Source organism: Delphinapterus leucas, chromosome 6 (genome assembly GCF_059928025.1).
Source record: "Delphinapterus leucas isolate spDelLeu-1000000601 "Yukka" chromosome 6, BTC_Dleu_Yukka2, whole genome shotgun sequence".
NCBI lineage: Eukaryota > Metazoa > Chordata > Mammalia > Artiodactyla > Monodontidae > Delphinapterus > Delphinapterus leucas.
The window spans coordinates 23156725-23178809 of NC_143134.1; the positions used below are offsets into that span (position 1 = coordinate 23156725).

General features: G+C 45.3%; 1 protein-coding gene across 8 annotated transcripts in view; it reads left to right on the top strand.

Moving 5' to 3' along the window:
- The first annotated feature begins 281 nt into the window (after window positions 1–281).
- Window positions 282–22085, top strand: part of BIN3 (bridging integrator 3) — a 58576-nt gene continuing 36772 nt past the window's right edge. For 3 of the 8 annotated variants that reach the window (XM_089912866.1, XM_089912858.1, XM_089912857.1), the window contains exon 1: window positions 282–2093. In XM_089912866.1, the coding sequence (XP_089768992.1) occupies window positions 1936–2093 (158 nt within the window). In that variant the 5' untranslated portion in view covers window positions 282–1935. The remainder of the gene's footprint in view (window positions 2094–22085) is intronic. The other 5 variants (XR_002643134.3, XM_022562931.3, XM_089912859.1 and 2 more) reach the window with 4 other exon arrangements.

A 22085-nucleotide genomic window follows, 5' to 3' on the forward strand; every position in this document is an offset into this window, starting at 1 on the left:
CTGTTTGGGCCCCATCTCACATGCCTTCCCCGTTCTCCTGTTTCCTGAGGGCCTCTGGAGTCAACAAGAGAGTTGACTTGGATTCTCAAACTATTGGAGACTTTGATGATGTGATCCATCTACTCATATTTTAAATGAGGGGACCAAGGCCCAGAAAGGAGATGGGACTCGTCAGCTGTAGGGTTAAAGAACTAGAGCCCAGTACTCCTCCAGATTCTTAATCTAGAGCTCATCATTCTTGCCCTGCAGGATGTGGTTTCCACCCCACAGCCCTCAAACAGACTTGCCCTGGGTTACGGCGGTTGCCTAGGTTGATACTTGGAAATTCTTTAGCGCTGTGGGGCAATAACTAGGGGAGACAGAGTAGGGGGAAAGGAGGAAGCAGGTGGGGAAGACATCCACACGCACTGAAATTCCAGGAGCCTCATAAACACACTGCACCCTCCGTCCATTTATCACACCCTGTGCAAAGCAGCAAGGACTGTCCTTCCCTTTGCCCACACTCTCTGCCCCAGCTGCCCTTTGGTGACTTCTCTTCTTCCTCTTTACTCTTCAAGGCTGCTCTAGTGCTCATTGTGGCCTGTTTCCTGAGGAGTAACAATGGTGATGAAGCTGATCTGTGTGATGTGCTTGGGGGCCCACTCAAGAATGGAAATAGAAAATATAAATGAGAGACTACCTCCCCTGGACAATTTTCTGAGCTCCCCTATTCCCCCTGGCCAAGCCCTCCACCCTGCCCTGGGAGGTCAGAACAAACTATACATTTCTTTGCCCTAGTTCATCAGCTTAACTACTCCCCAAGCATCCCTTATAACACTAAAGCCCATTTGAAGCAGAATTCTTAGAGAGAAGGCCCTTGGGTGTCCAGCAGTTACCAGCAGCCTCACTGCCTGCTGCTCTCTCTTCTAAGGCAGGGAGATTTGGGAGGGTGAGGAAGCCAACTTGGCCCAGAACAGCTTAGGAGGGATTTTGGAAGACCCACGGCAAGTGAGCTGCTTGCCTGGAACTCAGTCCTCTTCTCAGCCACCATAGGTGCCCTCTGCCTGGACTCTCCCCAGCCCTCCCCTCAGACTCACCGGGCCAGCCTGATTTGCCTTCAGGTATGTGTTACCCATTGGCTCCTCCCAGAAGCCTTCACTAAAACTCCATGTGCAGTTGGGGGGGGGGGCCTTACAGGCTGCCACAGCACTTTCTTTCCCATCATATATTATTACTTTGCTGCCTGTTTATCTCTCTCTCCAGGTAAGTAGCCCTGGGAGGGCATAAGGGCAGGATCCGTACTGCTTTTTCATGGTTGTATCCTTGAAGTTAGCTCAGTGTCTGGCACATTGTAGGAGCCCAATGAATATGTGTTAAATGAATGAGCATAAAAATGGAACCATTCACATCATTTGGGTTCTGTAGTGCCGAGCACAGAGGGAAGACTGGAAGACTGGGAGCAACCCTTACTCTTTGTCCTCTTTTGTTGAGTAAATCCACAGAACATTCCAACCTGAAAAGCACTATTCTATTTTCTATTCAGAGCCCTGTGCCATTTTGGAGGAGCGAAGAGATCCATTTGTTTCTTTGCAACAGGTAACTATGTACAGGGTACAAAATTTAAAAGATACAGAAGACCGTACAGTGAATGTAAGTCTCCCTCACACCCACTCCTTCATCGCTCCTTTCCCCCCTGCCCCCGCTAGACAATTAATTACTGCTACTGTCCCTGGATGAGAAATCTCCTTACAAACTGAAAAACTAAGGCAATCCCCGGTTAAGCAACACGTGTAGTCCGTGGAGGAGAATTTTACCAAGTCAGCGTTTAAGGTACAAAACGCACCCAGGGGTCCACATGCCCCCGCCACAGGCTAAATCCTCTGGAGCCCCTAAGCCTAGGCGCGAGGGTCGCGGGCCAGGGCAACTCCGCAAAAGTTAGCGGCAGCGGAAGGGTTAATGCGTCTGGCCCCGTCCTCCCGGCCCGCCTCTTCCGGGCAGAGGGGGGCGGGGCTCACGTCACTTCCTGGAGACTGGCTGAATCCGGAAGCGATCCCCCAGGACCGAGTTGCAGCTGAGGACCCCGGCGGCAGGGCCAGGTTCGGGACCATGAGCTGGTGAGTGGGGCCCAGGCGGCGGGGGCAGCTGGAGCCCCTGGCCTGCAATGCGCTTTGCCCTGCGTCCGTCCGACTTGAGTCCCTTGGCTCGCGCTGCCCGCGGACCCTCTGCCCCGGAGCAGGGCCCAGTTGGCCCCAGCCCTTGGGGTCGTTCAAGGGGCCTTCCTCTGGTGCTTTCCTGGAGGCTCCAGCTCTCGGCAGGCCTCACCGGGAGGTGGGGCGGGGGATCCCTTTAGAGTGGGATCCCGCGTATCTTTGCTGACTCTGTACCAAGGTGCTGGTCCCGTCCGTCTTCTCTCAGCTGCGTGAAGTGAGGGACGCCCCTGTTACCTCCTTTACTAAGTATCCGTTGAGAAATATCCACTTCTCTCTCCCCCGTGGGCATCTCTCCACCACTGCCAGGTGGCCCTCACTTTGGCCGTCTGAGCCCAGCTCATGGATCAGAACCCCTAGCTTTCAGACGAGTAGCCTTTGCTCCACTTAGTCTTCAAGAGACAAAACTTGCTTCTCTTTCGGAAGGAGCCAGAATTACACACCACCCGCACTCCCATTATGGGATTGGACTAATTTTTTTCCAGGGCCTTACACACTCTTTGCTTTCCCTGTTAAATTAACGTAAGTAAGCTTAAATGTTATGGGAACTATCAGGCCATGAGAAAAGAAGCCAGGGAGCCTCAGAGTAGTAGTCACAACTCCAGAGCTGGCACGTGCGTTGCTATAGAACTGTATGATACTTGGCTCATAGTGGACACTTGATAATGTTCAATGGTTGATTTCTTTTGTAAGACTCAATTTGCCCAAAGGACCTTACCTTCAGGCTTGAGGGCCTGTATATCCACAACCCAAACCTCAGGGCATCCAACTAAAGTGTGCTCGTATGAATACATTGACCCCCGGAGATGTACAAGAATCAGTCCTTTTGGAATCCAAGTTACGTTGGCATAGGGTACATGTTTGCCACTCTCTCCTCAGAGTCTAGCCTGTTGCTTTACGAAAAGTGCACATTAGCTAGTTATGAACGAGTGAAGATGGTAGAATATTCTTTAGGAAGGCTCTTGCAGCCTCACATTTGGCCATCAATGGAGACTAAGCTCTGGCCACAGACAGCTGATGTCATTCAGTGTCAGGGACAGCCCTGTAATGTAAAATGTAAGCCATTTCTGTCCCCTCCTCCCCCCAGCTTCTTAGACGAAGATTGACCGACAGATGTCAGACAGTCAGCACCAGTGCGTGGGGGTCAGCCCCGAGCAACCCCCTAACAAGCCCCAGCAGGAGCTGCTCCTTTTCCCTCCACCTTTGCTCCAGGAGGCCGATAGGGGGCTGGAGCCTTAAAAAGCTAACTTTCGCGTCTTGTTATAACCTAGTTAGTGATGGGCATAGTGGCAATCCTTCAATTCCCCTTCCTAGAGGGATTACTTCCTTAAAGGATCAACCTGGGTCCCTTTACTTTGTGATGTAGATGACTTCTTGCCTGCTGCATCTTGAATCTTTGGAGTTCTCTTACCTAATGTCTCCAAAAGCAGACAGTACAGGTGCTTTACGTTGCCTAGACTGGCATTTACAATTCTTAAGAATGAATCGATCTTTCCTTCACAAATCAGGAGAAGAGTAGAGCAGAGGCCACTAAAGGTAGAGTCGTCTCTGGGTGATCTGAGACGCATTGTTTCCACCTGTCTTACAGAAATCCTTTTTCTGAAAAACTAGTAGCCTATTTCAGGCTGGAGAGAATTGAAATTGACAAGTAACTGCCCAGCCAAAGCTGAGATTTTGTCCAGCAGAATTAATTTAACAATACACACACATCTTGGCACCTCCTTGGACTGAGGGTCACAACCAAAAGGGTGGCTTTGTCCCTCAAAGCTGAGGTTCCTTTCTCTTCCTCCTTAGAGGGCTTCTACGTCATCTCTTGCGTGGCCCCTGACCCTCTCTCCCTGAGAGGGGAATAGCACCAGCGCCTGGGCACACAATTGCACTCAGTTCCTGGCTCAATGGCTGGCAAGGGGACCAGGGCTGGGTCCTTCTGATTCACTCCTGGAGTGGTTTTCCTCCTCCCAGAATGAATCCATCCATTCATCCGAGATTGGAATTTTCAGTGGGGGAAGAGACCAGAGTGACGTAGAGCCGTCATAGGAGGCTGATGCGCAAGGTCAAGTTCACCAAGCACATGGGATATGCCAGCCATCGTCGAATAAGGCCTAGGGGTACGCGGCCCATGGTCCCCAGAGGGTAACCATTGTTCTGGGCTAGGCTGGACTTTCAAAATGTCACAGTGAGAAATGTCCAGTATTGGTGCCCTTTGCACACTGTGGACTTTGCATGAAGAGTGAGAGGTCTTTATTCTCTGCTTCCTCAGTGCATGCAGCCCGCCCACCGCCTGTTTGTTTAGTGGGCACTTGCTGCCTTCCTGTACCATCCGCTCATCCATCCGCCCACTGATCTGCTTTTTAGCAAGGTGGCCCAGTGATGGGCTCTGCTCAGAGGAAGGCATTTGATGTTTACATCTCAGGTCGCTGGTCCACCTCTTGGCCCCAAGCCAAGTGCTGCTTTCTTACCCTTCCTCCTCCGTGTCACCCCCCCCTCCCTGTGTGTGTGTGTGTGTGTCTTTATTATGGTGTGGAGGGAGAATTAAATGGAATTAACGATAGTGACCTTAATCTTGCTTAGCTGTCTCCAGGACCCATAGCCTCCCTTGGAACCACACACCTTCATGGTGACCTTAGGCTTCAATGACGAGGAAAAAGGAGCAGTGCTGCAGGAAATCGTCCTATACCTAGAGGCTCAGGAGTCTGACTCAGAAGGAAGGAAATTAAAGTCAGTGCAGATAAATTTGGTAGGAGTTGGAGTGCTGAGTTCAGGCTCTGGTTCCCTCATTCGCAGTGTGGCCTGGTTAGGCATCTGATCTTCCTCTGTCTTGTTTTCTCCAATTATAACATGGAATGGATAAGCTCAACTCATACTTTGTCACCCAGACCTGTTGTGAAAAGAAAGGAAACCCTGGGCTTCCCTGGTGGCACAGTGGTTGAGAGTCCGCCTGCCGGTGCAGGGGACACGGGTTCGTGCCCCGGTCCGGGAAGATCCCACATGCCGCGGAACGGCTGGGTCCGTGAGCCATGGCCGCTGAGCCTGCACGTCCGGAGCCTGTGCTCCGCAACGGGAGAGGCCACAACAGTGAGAGGCCTGCGTACAGCAAAAAAAAAAAAAAAAAAAAAAGAATGGAAACCCTGCGGATGCTATTTTGTTTTCTGACTCTTCTGGGCCCTTCTGCCCCTTAAATATTGGTATTCCTCAGGGAACATCTTTTTTTTTTTTTTTTTCCTGTTCTCACCATGTATACCCTCCCCATCATCTTCAGGATAAAGGCTTAACTCTGGGCCATGGCTTATAAGGCCCTTCTGGATCTGGCTGTCGCCCTTCACTCCTGTGTCCAAGCTTTTCCTGGTCTCTCGTGCCCCTGCTCCTCTGTACGTGCCATTCCCCTGCCCAAAATGCCCTTTACTCCCCTCACCTCCCCACCCGCCATCCCCCAGGCCAACATCCACTCATCCTTAAAGAGTCAGGGCAGGCTTCAGCTCCTCTGAGGGTCTTCCCTGAATGGCCCCACACACCCTGCCAAGCTGAGTGGGGTGCCCCTCCTCTGACCACCATTAGCATCTGTACTTGAATTCTTGGCTTACTTTTCAGTCAGCCCACTAGTCCATGAGCTGTTGAAAGCAGAGGCTGTCTCTTGGTCACCACTGTATCCCTAGCGCTGTTCCTGGCAATCAGTAAATGTTTACTGAATGTATGAATGAGGACTTTCTTCCCATTTACTGACTTGCCTTCACTCAGGAAAAAATTTAAGATAAAAATGTGCAAAAGCTACTGGCCACTTCCTGAAGTGAAGAGCCTCTAAGCGTGCTATTGTTAACATGAAGAAGTGGCTTCCGAGGCTCTCTGAGGCTGTCTCTGTTCTCTGCCCTCCCCTCCCCACCCTTCCCCCACCCAAACTCCTTTATTCTCGAGCTCCATGGTGCTTCTCTTGTAGTACTCCCACGCTATCCACGTATCACAAACGTGCGCCTCTCCCCCACATAAAGTCCGTGAGAGCAGGATCTACAGCTTCTCCATCTGTGTGTACACATACTGTCTTGCACATAGTGGGTACCTAATCGGTAATTGTCAAATGAAGTGGATGGAATGTAAAGAAGGACGGTAAACTGCTGGATCAGAGGGAACCATCCATGCAATTGCAAACATTTTCTCGGTGGAGTCTCTTTTCCCTCTAGCATCACCAGTGCTATCTTACATTCATATAGTGCTTTTAACTTTGCACAGTACTTTCCCATCCATTCTCTGATATCATCCCCACATCTACCCTTTGAAGTTTGCAGTTCAGGTCTGATTATCTCCCTTTGACAACTTACCCGAATTCACTCACCTGGCAGAACTGGGACTGAAACCTGCATCTCCTGAGTATTCCCTGTGCTTAAACAGGAACATTAGGAAAGTGGAAGACCATTCCCAAGCTGATTGGATCCCAAAGGAAGGTGTCTGACTTTGCTAGGCCGTATTGACACCACCAGGTTGGTAGTGAATTACAGGAAGTGACCAGTTTTCACAGGTAAAGTGATAGAGGAAGTCCTGTGTCCTGCAGACCTCCAGGTATTCTGGACCATCTCAGCTTCTTCCTATTCTGGGGCCTCCCTGTATGGGGCAGCCTTATCACTTGCTTCTGTGACTTTGGACAGACCAGGCTCTCCCCAAGCTTCTTCCTCCTGTGTAAAGAGCATAGTAATGCCTAGAAGACAGGGACCCCATGAGGAGCCCATGAGATTCTATATTCAACATTGTTTTGGGAACAAATGTAAAACTCTTCTTTCAGCCTTTCATAACAAGGGGGGAAGGGACCTTTTCCCGATTTTGGAGGAGTAGTTGGAAAGAGTCAAGTACCTTGAGTCCCACAGCTTCACAGTCAAAGGTGTTTTCTTGTATGTTATACTTTTAAGTAAATGTGTTGAGGTAGCTTTCAAATTGGCAGTTAAACTATTAAAGTTGTTTTCCAAAAACCATTATTCTGGTGGCTAATCTATTAAGTAGAGCCCAGTATAGTTTGTTGCACACAGATAGTGCTCAATGAATCTTTGTTGATTTAATGCATATCGAACAGTTTTTAACGACAAGGCCCTGTGCTAAACACTGGGAGACCTTCAAAATGCTTTAAGAATCCATCCTTGTCTTCGGCCGGTGTATGGAAAGTGCCAGAGGTTCACAAGAATGAGAGCAGATCACTAAACGTCCCTGTGGCAGCATCAAGAAAGACTTCAAGCAGAGGGTGTGATTTTAACTGAACCTTGACGTAGCAAGCGTGTCCTGTTGCAGTGGGGAACAGGAGAGGGGTGTGCAGTTTAGAAGAATGGTGTGAAAAAGGTGTGTGGAGACAGAATGCGTGAAGAGTGTTGGGGGCAGGCAGTCAGGAGGCCAGCTTGGGTTTAGTAAATAGTATTTGGGTAGAAGCTTCATTGATGAAAGCTGGCACTCTGGTTGGGGCCATATTGTAAGCACTTTCAGTGCCATGCTGAGGAATTGAAATTGAGCCTAGGCTTCTGAAAATTGAAGGTTTTTGAGCAGGGAAGTGGCAGGGCAAAAGCAATGATTTTTGTCAGGTTAATTTGGCAGTGGTCTGCAGGATAACTCAGAAAAGAGAAAGAATGGAGTTGGGGGCGGGGTACCTTGGACAGTGGCTTCCGAAGTTTTTTGACCACAGCTTGCAGTCAGAAATGCCTTTGATATCAACAAACACACAAACACACACACACACACACACACATGAAATAAGTTTCACATTGTATGTGTACAATGCACTCAGATATTTTCTACTATGTTTTATTTTGTTTTTTAAAGAATGACCCACTTCAGTTGATTTCATGACTAATTTTGATAGATGTTTACAATGGAATGATGTGCAGCAGTGTAAATGATCGGTGAGGGATGGGTGTTCTACACACCCCAGTTTGAAAAACACTTTTCTAGGAGTTTATTACAAATATTCAGACTAGAAGCTTATACCTGTGACTCCAGCCAGGTAAAGATAGTGTTCTTTATTTGGTTGTTTGTCATTGGTTATAAATAAGGAATACAGAAGGGGCGGCTGTAAAGAACGCTGGCTGGTTCTGCATAAGAACTTATTGCATAGATTTGAAAGCCACCAACCACTTTATATAGAAAAGAAAACCCAGGTAGACAAAAGCCTAAATCAGGATGTTCCATTGGGCTTCCCTGGTGGCGCAGTGGTTGAGAGTCCGCCTGCCGATGCAGGGGACACGGGTTCGTGCCCCGGTCTGGGAAGGTCCCACATGCCGCGGAGCGGCTGGGCCCGTGAGCCATGGCCACTGAGCCTGCGTGTCCGGAGTCTGTGCTCCGCAACGGGCGAGGCCACGACAGTGAGAGGCCCGCGTACCGCAAAAAAAAAAAAAAAGATGTTCCATTTATTAGTAATCAGGGAGAGCAGATTAAACCAACATTGAGAAATGAAATGTCATTTCACAGCCATCAGACTGGCAAAAATGGGCAATTTAGTCTGGCAATGCCAAGCCTCTGAGGATGAGGAGCGGTGGGAAGTGGCATCCGCCGAGTGGGGTGGCGGGGTGGGGAGCTGACGCAACCACCGGGAGACTCTGTAGTGCCTCACACAGCCAAAGACGGGCCTGCCCCTCACCCAGAGAAACTTCTGCCCCTGTGCACAGGAGACCTGAGCAGGAATGTCCGCTACTTCATTGTTTGTACATGTCTAGCCTCTGAAGAATGGGAAAATAAAACATGGTGTCATTACGTAGTGAAATACGCAGTGTCAAAATGAATGAAGTGAGCCATGTGTACCAGCAGGGGCAAATCTCAGAAACGTAAGGCCCAACATAAAAGGCTAGTTTGGAAATGATACATTCAATATTGTACTATCTGTATAAAGTTTAGATCTGTAAAACAACACTGTGTTGTGCTTATGGATTCAAACTGATGAAGCAAAAGTATAGGATTAATAAACACTGAATTCGGGGTAGTGGTTACCTCAAGGATAACAGGAGGGAGGGAAGGAAGGAAATGGGATCAGGCTGTAACACTCAGGGAGCTTCAGCAGTATCTGTGCTGGTGTGCTGCTTGAAGAATAAGACCCGAAGCAAGTACGGCTCAGTGTTAGAATTTGACAATGCTAGGTGGTGGGTACATGAGTATTTATTATATGTGCTCTGCTCTATAATTTTCTGAGTGTTTCCAATATTTCTGTAACTGTCGTCATGCCTAGCCTGACCAGTATCATGGCTAAGGCTGACCTCATAGCAGGAGAATTATTGCCTCCTGTGGCCAAAAGCTGGGGATGACCGAGGCAGGCGGGCCTAGAAGTGGGTTTCCATCCCAGCCCTCCTTCTGCTTCTAGGGGCCAAACCTTCAACAGAGAAGAGGAAACGGTGGAGTGAAAGCTCTTTTTAAGATTCCTGGTTGGTAAGGGACAAGCGAGAATGAGATTAGAGCTAGTGCCTCAGCTGGTCTGGTGCTTCTCAGAGTGTCTGCCCTCAGCCACTGTGAACCCATCAGAGTGGAAGTCGGGCCATAGGAGGCTTTTCTCTGGCTTGTTCAGTAGGCAGGACAAGGCTTTCACCTCCAAATGTCTTCTGATTCCCTATTATAAAATAGGAAAACTGAGTTTCTACTTCTTATCTTAGCCGGTTAGAATGAGAATAGGTAGTAACTTGTCTGTCAAATATTAGGAGTCTCTTAAAGAGCTGCCAAAAAAAAAAAAAAAAATTCCAAATCACCTCCCTGAATTGCCTTCCTTCCTCTCTCTTCTTGACCTTTGGATGCTCCATCAGCCTCCAAACTTGTGTTACAAATCCTTTTACTACTCACGAGGAAGTCACCACTCAATTTTAAGCAAATATATTAACTTGGACCTGGTAGTGGTGATTATGGCAGGGACTACTGCATGCTCCCCAGACAGAAAACAACCATTTCAGGTTTCCTGACCATACTTACCTCTGTGTAATTTTGTGCAAGTCCCCCATCTGGGTCTCAGTTTGATCATCATCAACAAAATACCACCACCATCGTCTTTACGACAGATACTCCCAGGCTGCTGGGAACTATTTTAGAGATTAAACTCACTTAGCTTCCACAGCGACCCTATAAAATAGGTATATCATGATCCTATTTTATAGACAGGGAAACTGAGACACAGGAAAATTAGGTAAGTTATCCAAGTCTCAGAGCTGGCAGCTGGCAGAGCCAGATCTTGAGCCCAGGCAGCCTGGCTCCACAGTCCACCCCCTCATCCAGTGCGCCATCTCTTGGGTGAAATATGGGAGGGCAGCACTTTGAATGAGCTGACATATCGGAAGCACCTAGCGCAGACACTGGCAATAGTAGATGCTCAATAAATGATCGCTTTAATTGGATGATCTCACTCAACATTCTGTGATTCATTCTGTCTTTCCTTTTCAGCGGTCAGCCCGGGGAGCATGGGGAAGGAGGGATCACAGCTGAGCTGGGCCATTGTTCTGGTCAAGTAACAAATCAGCCAAGTCACAGAGTCGTGCCTTTTATTTTTAAACACACACATACCTCCTCGGACTGGTGGCAAGCGAGAGTGGTGTTGTCTGTGCTCTGGTTCGGAATCCAGCTAATTTAGGGGAAGGACTGAGGTGGGGCTGGAGAGGCTATGGTCATAGGCACTGGAAATGGATCCTTCACAGCTCAGGCCATTTCCCCTTCTGATGGGGTCTCTCACGTCCTTGCTTGGGCTGAACTTTCCTTGGCCCCGGGCATTGTGGCCAGCTGGCCCTTCAGAGAGGATGGCATCCAGCAAGCAGCTGCTCCGCCGGAGCCAGCTGACTCTCCACAAACCCTGCCCTGGCCCCGGCCCACTGTTTTCTCTCTCCGATTGTCAAGGTGGTGGTAGCCTTGGTGGGGCCTCAGACCCGAGAAGGCAGAGACCAGAGGATAGAGTGACAGAAGGGTGGGGGAGGAGGGGCTTGTCCTTCCAGCCTGCAGAAGCTGCTGCCTTTCGCCCACCTTCCTGCTCTTGCCGAGACAGTGACTCAGGCCCAGACCACTCCCCGGAGAGCCAGGATTTCAGCCACTGTCTGCTGCCTCCTACTCTTTGCTCAGCCCTCCCTTCGTTCTCGCCTCCCTCCCCTCCCCCCACGCCCCACCCCCAAAACTGTGATCTTTGCCCCGCTGGAGATATCGGGATGATACACGGTTGGGTTGACTGAATCATTCCAGGGTTCTCTCCACCCCCGGGCAAGGCCTCGGCCCATTCAGGCTCAGTAGAAACAAATTCTGGAGGCCCAGTGAAGGCCAGGGAGGAGGGGGTAGGTTTTAGCTTCTTTAAGCTGTTCTTGGTAATGGAGTGGAGGACTCTCCAAAGAAGGTGGGGCTCAGGAGATCTGCTGGGGTGACCAGGGGATCCCCACCCAGCTGCCATCCGGGCCTGCCTCTCGTCTCTGCCTCTGCAGTGGAGGGGGTGGGGAAACAAAAGATTGAGAAACCTAGCAAATCGAAAATGCACAAGAGCTGGTTTTGTAAATAGACATTACCCAAGAGCAGGAGTTTTTGGGGAGAGGTTTTCCTGAGACAGACAGAATTAGCCAACTGGCATCATGCTGCTAATAGAGACATTTACTGTTTGAAAAAGTATATTTGTAGCTTTGGAGAACATCCTGTTGACTTTTCTTTATTGTGAAAGAAAATAGAACCCTTTTTCTTCCCCCCTTTCCCTCTGTACACACAGAACTTTTTTTTTTCTTTTTTGAGGTGGGGCATGTTGGGGGTTGGAGCAGGGTAGGGCTGAGAGAAATGTTTTCTCCATTTTGTTGCCGAGACCAAAATATCCCTCCTCCTGCCCTCTGGTGCTCATATTTATGGAATGGCAAGCAGAACAAAGTAAAGAATCCTACTCCAGGGGCCGGGAGCTCACAGCCTTCATGATGGTTTCCAGAACGTAGAGATTCTCTGGGGAGCAAGCCCAGTCTCCTCTCTGGATCTCTGCATACCCGCCCGATTCTGGGGGGAGAGCCCTGAGGAAAGCTGTGAGAAGGAGGAGGAACAAAAGTCTGGAAGCCCGGTGAGCGCCCCCTGCCCCAGAGCCCCAGCCGTGCCAGGACAGCACTGCTCTGAGATGCTCTGATAGTGTCAGTCTTGCTGCACACTTTCCAAAGCAGTTGCTTCTCCTGCGGACGTCCCTGGGTTCCTGCGGGGGCCTAGACCGCAGGATGAAATCAAGAGGTCAAGGAGAAGAAGAGGCAGAAGAGTCAGTTGACGTGCAGTTGCTTTGCTCTATCGTCTCACCATCTTTCACGTCAGTGGCAGAGAATCCGATCCCTCCATCAGGGCACCTGCCCCAGTTTTCTGGCTCTTTCTCTGGCAGAGTGGAGTACGTTTGCTATTTGGCAGCCTGGGAATAAACCCAGGAGACTCTTCTCCTTTCATATTTCCTCTCAGGCTCTTGAAAATGTTTTCCCTTGACCCATACTCTGATAACTTCGCCAGGCTTTACTGCCAGTGCCAAAGGCCAGCTCCGTTCTCTCCGTCTCCACTGAAGTTACTTTCCCTTGACCCAGGCAGTTACTTGTAGCTGGTGATGCCTTTTTAGGTTTTATTTTACTCAGGTAAGGATTGAGAGACCAAGGACAATGAGATTACCTTTCTTTGTTCTTTATATAGCCTGATCTAAGAGTAGCTTTTTTCAGGAACCCTAAATTAGAGTATGGTATTTGATAGGGCCCCTGGGCCAATAGACTCATTTTACTCATTCATTTAATCATTCATTCCCTGCTTACTATGTGTATGAAGCCAGACTATAAGCTCCATGAGATCATAGAATGAGTCTGCCGTATTCATCCTGATATCCCTAGAACCTCGTCTAGTGCTAGGCATGAAGGAGGCCCCTAATACATATTTACTGACTGTTCATTCAGTAAAAGGTTGAGAATAGCACTGTGCCTAGTACAGCACTTGGCAGGAGTTGCAGAGAAGCATAACATTGAGTCCCTACCCTTGAGGTGCTTTCGTGTCATGATCAGAAAGCAAGATGTATGCACGTCAAAGTTAATTAACCTGTACCTTTAACCAAGCAGAGCTCACTTCAGTAATGGAAGGATGGCTCAGTCTTAGGACATGTATTCACACAGTTCGTCACAGCACTAGGTCATAGGAGAACCAACTGGTCCACCAAATGCATGCTGAAAAGGCACTGATATAATTCAAAAATCCAGTCTTTGTATCTTTCAGTAAACTAGAAACAGAAAAATATTTCCTTACCATTAGCCTCCTGAATAAACCAGGAGCCCTCTTCGTATTTTATAGTGAACGATCAAACTCGAAGTATTCTTACTAAAGTTAAAAACATTTTTCTGTAATTTTTAGCCAATGCCGTAATACAAGACAAAAATAGGTATTAAATATTGGGGAAGAAGAGGGAAATTTTACAATTATTTTTAAATGGTATCACTGTCTACTTGGAAAACCCAATTAGTTCTTTTTTTTTTTCCCAGCCAAATTTCTTGGGCTATGTAGGTTAGGTGTATAGCTGTGGTGATTGGTTGTGGGGTAAATATTTAACACCCACTAGCTTTCCTGTGTACTAGGAAGATGAAATGAAAAAGAGAATCCATTTATAGTATAACCAAAAATATAAAATTCCATGGAATGTACCTAAGACATGTGTAGGGCAAAAAAATTCACAGATACGTGTTACTTTTGGATGTTAATATTTAAACAAATGTAGAGGACCTATGTGAAAAAAACTCTTAAGACTAAAGGGCATAACGAAAAGACTTGAATGACTGGAGAGACGTATTTTGGCCCTGAATGAGCAAACCTAATATTTATAAAGATGTAGGTTCTTCAAAAGTTAGTCTATAAATATAATGTATTTTCAGGAATTAATATCCTGATTTGGAAGGGGAAACACAGCAGATGATTTTGAATTTCATCTTAAATATGAAAACAAAATTAAAATAGCCCAATTACCTGAAAAAGAAATGTAATGAGAAGGGATTTGCTTACCAGGTATCAAGATCTGCTTTAAACCTAAATAATTAAATTTGTGTTATTGGCAAAAGAGTAGACAGATCTATGATATAGAGCGGAAGTATTTAATGCTGATAAAATGGTTTTTCGAAGATAGATTTTTTTTTACTTCATTCATTTATTTTTGCTGCATTGGGTCTTTGTTGCCGCAAGCCGGCTTTCTCTAGTTGCAGTGCGCAGGCTTCTCACTGCAGTGGCTTCTCTTGTTGCGGAGCACAGGCTCTAGGCGGGCGGGCTTCAGTAGTTGTGGCTCGCAGGCTCTAGAGCGCAGGCTCAGTAGTTGTGGCGCACAGGCTTAGTTGCTCTGTGGCACGTGGGATCTTCCCGGACCAGGGCTCAAACCCATGTCCCCTGCATTGGCAGGCGGATTCTTAACCACTGCGCCACCAGGGAAGTCCCAAAGATGGATTATTTTTTAAATCATGTTAAAACAACTGGTTAGCCCTATACTCAAACTCTACATGGAGTAAAGATTTAAATATAAAAGACAAACCACTAAAATTCATATGGAAATTCAAGGGACACAGAACAGCCAAAACAATCTTGACAAAGATGAACAAAGTTGGAGGACTCACACTTCCCAATCTCAAAACTTACTACAAAGCAACAGTAACTAAGACAATGTGGTACTAGCAATAAAGATAGATATGTAGATCAATGGAATAGAATTGAGAATCCAAAAATAAACCTTTATACTGATGGTCAGTTGATTTTTAACAAGGATGCCAGTTCAATGGAGAAGGAATAGTCTTTTCAACAGACGGTACTGGGATAACTGGATAGTCACATGCAAAAGAATGAAGTAGGATCCTTACCTACACCATCTTAAAAAATTAGAAAACACAAAAGGCCACATGTTATATAATTCCATTTATATGAAATGTCCAGAACAGGCAAATCCACGGAGACCGAAAGTGTCTTTGTACCACACTACAAAATGGTGAATGACTGCTAACAGGTACGGGGTTTCCTTTTGGGTGATGAAGATGTTCTCAAATTAGCTAATGGTGGGAATTTCCTGGCAGTCCAGTGGCTAGGACTCCGCTCTTTCACTGCCAAGGGAGCAGGTTTGATCCCTGGTCGAGGAACTAAGATCCAGCAAGCCACGCAGCGTGGCCAAAAAACATAAAATTAGTTGTAGGGACGGTTGCACAACTCTGTGAATACAGCAAAAACACCAAATTGTTTGAAAGGATGAATGTTATGGTGTGTGAATTACATCTCATAAAGTTGTTACTTAAAATGAGTAAATAGAGCAGTTTCTCAGTAAAGGTGACAAATTGTAGGATTTGTGCAGGAGATGAAACCAGGCGTATATAATAATATAATACATATACATCTGTAATGTATAACACATTATACATTATAATGTATAATAATGTACATCTATTTTATCTCCCTCAGAAATCCCACACAAAGCACAGTGAGGTGATTTTTTTTAAGTCATAAACCTACCAATTCAGGGAGAATAGAACAGACATTGACGACATTTGGGGATTGGAATGCAGTTACATGGGGTAACTGACTTGGCAGTTCCCAGAAGGCCAGGTGGTGAACTGGCATTTAGGAAAACCAAGAACTTACATCACAGAATCCTCAAAGGTTCAGGAACTGGTGACACTAGGTACCTCTGAAGCCGAACACTCAGATCAGGGGGATTGGTTGAAAGCTGCTTATGAATAAGTTGAGACTCCTACCATCTCCTCCCCAACGCCATTTCACTGGACACTGTCCCCACCTCACCCTAGCAGAAGAATGAAGGGGCCCCACCCCTGGAGAGTGTGAAGCAGGGAGTTTCTCCACAAGGGCACACAGAGGTGGATTTACGGTGTGAAAGTAATGAAGCTTAAGCCTCAGGGCCCCTCGCTTACATGGACCTTGTCCAGGGCCCTAGAAGGAACCCTAGCCATGTGTTCAAATGATCCTGTGTTTCTGTAAACTTCGAAAATGTATTTATACTGCACGCAGCTAAGAATATCTCTGCCTTCCTTTCCTCCTTTTTTTAAAATTAATTATTTATTGGAGTATAGTTGATTTACAATGTTGTGTTAGTTTCTGCTGTACAGCAAAGTGAATCAGCCACACGTATCCACTCTTTTTTAGATTCTATTCCCATATAGCTCATTACGGAGTATTGAGTAGAGTTCCCTGTGCTATACAATAGGTTCTTATTAGTTACCTGTTTTATATATAGTAGTGTGTATATGTCAGTCGCAGTCTCCCAATTTATCCCTCCCCCCCCTTTTTCCCCTCGGTAACCATAAGGGTGTTTTCTACATCTGTGACTCAATTTCTGAATTTCTGTTTTGTAAATAGGTTCATTTGTACCATTTTTTTAGATTCCACATACATATAAGCGATATCATATGACACTTGTCTTTCGCTGTCTGACTACACTCAGTATGACAATCCCTAGGTCCTTCTTTTTCTTCTTTATACTACCCTTCATGTCAGGCAGCTTTGGAGTAGCCTAGACCCTTTTTGGGATGGGACAGGATTGGAGGGGGTTGTTGAATTGGGAGTATGCTGTTTTGACTTCAGTTTGTAAAGACATTTTTGAAAAACATAAAACAAGTGAGAAATTAGAGTCCTGAGTTGGAAGCGCACAAAGGATACCTTTTTTGATCATCTTCAAATGTATTTTATAGCTAAGAGAAAAATTGGGTAAAAGTAGAACACAAAACAAAAGTGACAAAGGTGAGAATGAAATCAATAGATATTACTCTGAAATCATGTAAAGTGTAACAAAACATTGTCACATTGTACCAAAAGCTAGTAATTCATTAAGAGAGTAAGATCAGTTTTAGATAGGAGTGATGATTATCTGATGATCTAGTTAATGAAGAGGAGGAGCAAATCATATGAACCTATTGCTAAAACATTTAAATTTCTAGTGGATTTAACATGAAAGACATAACAAAGATAACATAAAACTCATACCCTCCTACTGGGACCTCAGTGACAGACCAGTTACTCTCATTAATTCAGAGAGCATTTAAGATTAGTCATTGTACAAGAAAATTTGAAATGTGGCCTGAAATTTTACAGTTTATTTATGAGAGAAACATGAGATTTTCCTAAATTTTACAACAGTCCTAAAGTTTATATTATATTTATATGTTACCAGTAAGCTGGAAAAAAAAAGCTTTTGTAAACTGTCAGTAATAGAAAACAAATTTCAATCAACGCTACTAGAGAAAAGGCTGAATTATTTGTCTTTTCTCTCTAAGGAAATGATTTATCAACTCTGTGTCACATGAAGAGGCAATCATAGACTATGCAGCCAAAAAAGTGCGGAGAAATAAATATAAAGGTGTGTCAGGCAGGTGATTAATAAAAATATTAGGTTATTCTTGATTTTCTGATGTTCATGTTATTTGTCAGCTTTTATAGCTTGTAATTTATAATGCTCTTTTCTCTGTTTAAATAAACATTCACTTTCAGGCCTATTTTTATATTTGCAGTTTTGTAATCTCTTTTTTTTAAAGGGCATGCAAAATTGTGTAAGCTTCAGGCCCACAAAACCCAGATCCGCTTCAAGCACAGGTGAGGGCAGGACTTCATAGGAGGATGAAGTGGATGAATGCGTGTGGAGTGCTGACACATCCTCTTACACACACACCCACTCACACACACACACACACACACACACACACACACAGCCTCTTCTACTCTGCTCCCAGAACAGTGAGCTGGGCCTTTATTCCCAGTCCAAGACAGTGGAAGAATCTTCTCTAGGGAATTTTACCTCCCTTGGAGAAAAGAGTACAAACTGGCATCAAGGATCCCCCACAAAACTTCTCAGCCAGATCATCCTACACAATAGACAGACATTATTCATGTACTTACAGCTTCTAGTCAGCGTTTTGGTCCCCAGTCATATATTGGAGAAGACAACCAAGAATTACCACTCATCCAAGGGACATGTTTAATATGAAAAATGGAGACTAAAACAAACGCAAAAAGCAACTTGAAGGGAAACTGAGACTGTAAAGGAAGAAGAAACTTTTTTCAAAGCTATCATTAAGATTTTCAGATAAGGCATCCAAGAAATAAAAACAGGGTACCATTTAAAAAAATAAAGGGACATCCTGAAAATTAAGAAGAGCTGTTGGAAATTAAAAACGTGGCAGCAGAAATGAAAAACTCTTTAGAAACATTAAAAGATAAGGAAACATTGAAAAATAGAGAAATTAGAGGACCAGCCAAAGAGGGTCAGCATCAGAATTATAAGAATTTCAGAAATAAGAAACAGAGAAAATGGGTGTGGGGGGAGTGGTCAGTAGCAACAAAGTTTCCTTTAATCCCAGAACTAAAGATTATAAATTGCCAACTCGAAAGAGTCCTGTGTATCCCCCAGCACAATGGATAAAAACAGACCCCAAGGTACATCGTTGTGAAATTTTGCAACACGGGAGACACACATCTGACCCTCGAAGCTGGCATGAAGAAGATAAAAAGCAGGTCACATACAAAGGTTGGGCGTCAGATTGGCTTCTTCAGACTTCACCACCACAGCGGCACTGGGAAATGAGAAGCCAGTGAAACAGTGCCTTTGAGATTCTGGAAGGAATCATGTCCAGCCTATAATTCTATACCCAGTCAAAACTAACTCGTGTGAGGATAGGATAAAAGGGGTTTGGGTTGCGCAGTCTCAGAACTGATCTCCCTCACACTTTTTCTCCACCCAGACGAGGAGTAAACCAAGAAAGGAGAAGACACGGAATCCAGGTGGAAAAGATCCTAGGAGAGAGGTGGAAGGAATCCCTGTGAGGGTGGTGACAGGGGAGCCCAGAGTGGAGGCAGCCCGTCCAGACCCGAGCAGGTCCAAGGCTCCAGTAGAGACTGCTTCAGGAAGGGAAAATGATAGGACACCTGATACGCATGAATGTGTTGAGAGTAGATTTAGACAACTGAGAGAGGATTAGGGATAAACATCTAGAAGATGAAGCATATGAAAGAAAAGGAAAACTTATTTTTAGGGAAACTTGTGCAGTGTTCTTAGTTCTGTATTGCTGTGGAACAGATTACCCCACAAATTAGTGCCTCCCAACAATAATACCAGTTTCTGATTGTCAGGAATTTGGGAGCGGCTCGGCTGGGGGTTTTGGCTCGGGAACTCCACAGCCCCCTGAAGGTTTGGCTGAAGCTGAACGACCTGCTGGCTGCCACACGCAGGAGGGAAAACAAACCATGTTCTGTTCCTAATGGTGTATTTCGCGTTGCTCTTACCAGATCACGGTATACCTCTGTTGAGAAGGCAGAGTTGCAGATGTGCCTTTGGGTAATAGGGGTGAAGACCCAAAAGAGGTGTGTGTTTTTGTTTAGTTAAATCTTCCTCTTCCAAGATAAAAAGTCAACAGCTAGGGCCTAAAACCTAATCATCACAGGGTGGTAATGCACGCATTTTTATTTAGAGATGCAAAGGTACATATCAAAAACAAAACAAAACCAGCCACGTTAGAAGTGCTCATCACAGGCGATTGAGTTTAGGGGAGCCTAGAACCTAATGTTTTACTTAGCAAACATTGTTGCCTTGTTAAACTATGCACATGTATAACTTTGATAAGAGCAAAACTTAGATTAGTAGAAGGAAATCATAAAAGTAAAAAGTAGGTCCAGGTGAAATTTTTCTGTGTTGGAGTGGAAGAGGCAGGTCTTTCTCAGTATGACACCAAAAGAAGAAATCATAAAGGAAAGAGACAGATTTGGGCAGTTTCACTTCATACAAATTAAAAGCCTCTGTACATTAAACACACACATGTACAAAATGGAAAGGTAAACGTTAAGACAGGAAAAAAATCCTGGGACTGGTGGTAAATGATTTCAATCCTTTAAAAAATGTAAACTGTTTCAGTCTGTCTCGGGCAATTTGGCAAGCGAATCAAAGCCTTGAACATGCATGTATCCTTTGACCCAGCAATTCCAATACTAAGAATTTATCCTATGTGACTAATCCTTGATATGCCCAAAGATTTAGCCGTTGGTTTTTGTTTATATTAGAAGAAAAACTTGAGGCAGTTGAAATGATAATGTAAGCCATGTGGGTTACAAAAAGAAAACTAGTGACACAGTTGATTAATGAAATACTAGGTAGCTCTTAAAAGTCAGGCTGATGAAAACTTGTGTATTGGCATATAAAAGCACTCCTGATATATGTTTCCTTTATTTTTTTAAAAGTTGTGTAAACATGCATATGCTGTACACACTGAAATTTGGGGTATTACTTTTTCTCTGGGATTTTGTGTATTTGTATCTGTGTGTGTGTGTTTGTCCTTTGTGGTTTTCCAAGTTTTTGACACTGATCAGGTGTTATTTTTATAGTCAAGGAAAAGAACTTAAGGGATTTTTTTTCTTCAGTTTATTTGAGAGATATGGAAAGTGCAAAAAAGAAAACAGTAATCATATTCTCACCACCCGGAATTAACTACTAACATTTGGCATATCTGCTTCAGGTTTTTTTCTTTCTGAAAATGTTTAAAATATAATTAACACCAAAACATTAACCTTGGTTATCTTTTCAATATGAGACGGAGGGCTATTTGGGGTTTTTTTCTTTTCCTTCTTTTCCTTCTCTTTGTCTCTCCCTCTCTTCTCTCTCTTTTAGGCTTTCTGTACTTCTCAAGTTTTCTCTGATGAGCATGTTTTACTTTTTAAAGAGATGAACTATAATCAACTGTAAAAGGTAGAATATTTTTAAATGCCTAATAAAGTCGTAGACATCTTGAAGAAGGTAAGCAAGGTTTGGGAGTCAGAACAGCTTTGATGAAGCCAGGAGAAGGGAAAGGTTCCCTCGGGGTGGGGTGGCCGTATGTCCCAGTTGCCCTGGACAGTCCAAGTTTTATGCCTTTTGTCCTGATGACATTATTAATGACATGTTGGCACTAAAACATGGACCTCCACTTTGGGACAGGAAGTTGTTTATAAGGCGTCTAGATTTGGGGGATAAATGAACAGCCACTTGGCTGAATCAGAGTGGTTGTACTGGGTGAATGGGAAGGGAAACTAAAAGGCGGGGTGAGACCATATTATAGAGGCACAGTGACTGCTGGTTTAGGAAGTTCCTCGACCAGTTCTAGGGCTGGCTCAGGAAATGTACAGGGTAAGCCTGGAGCAGTTCATAGTCCAGAAAACAAGGAAGTACTAAACAAAACACACACACACACACACACACACACACACACACACGCGCGCGCGCGCACACACACACACACGCACACACACTGATGTGGGTATGTCAGAAAGACACAGGAGTCAACTGAAGGAGCTCCCAATGGCCAAAGCTGGAACAGTTTGAGCAACAGAATAAAGTAGGATTGGATTATAACCCATATAAAATAAATATCGATGCATTTATACTGCTATAAGTGACTGAATAAATAAATAGAGAACAGAAATCTCCCATGCAGAATCCCAAATAACTTATGCCAGTACTCTGCCCGCAAAAAGGTGGAGTATTACTTCTCATTTCTTAAGTGTGGGCTGTGCCCAGTGGCTTCCTTCCAAAGGTGGGGGGGGTCGTGGGGGGGGAGGGGGAGGGACCATATATCGGAGAATCCCGGGAAAGGCTGCTTCAGCCCAGTGACGGAGACTCACATCAGCAGTAGGAAGTTGGGTTGATAGCTCGAACCCTCAGTATGATGTGGCAAGAATGGCACTTCACTCCTTCCCTCCAGAACCTGTAACGCCAGTCTAGTCATGAGAAAAATAGCAGACAAGTCCCAGTTGAGGGACATTTCTATAGAGTACCTGACCAGCACTCCTTAAAACTGTCGAGGTCATCAAAAACAGGGAAAGTCTGAGAAAATATCAGGAGGAGCCTGAGGAGACAATGACTAAATGGAATGCGGCAACCTGGCTGGGGTCCTGGAACTTAAAGGGGACGTTAGGTGAAAACTAAGGGAATCTGAATAAAATGTAGACTTCAATATT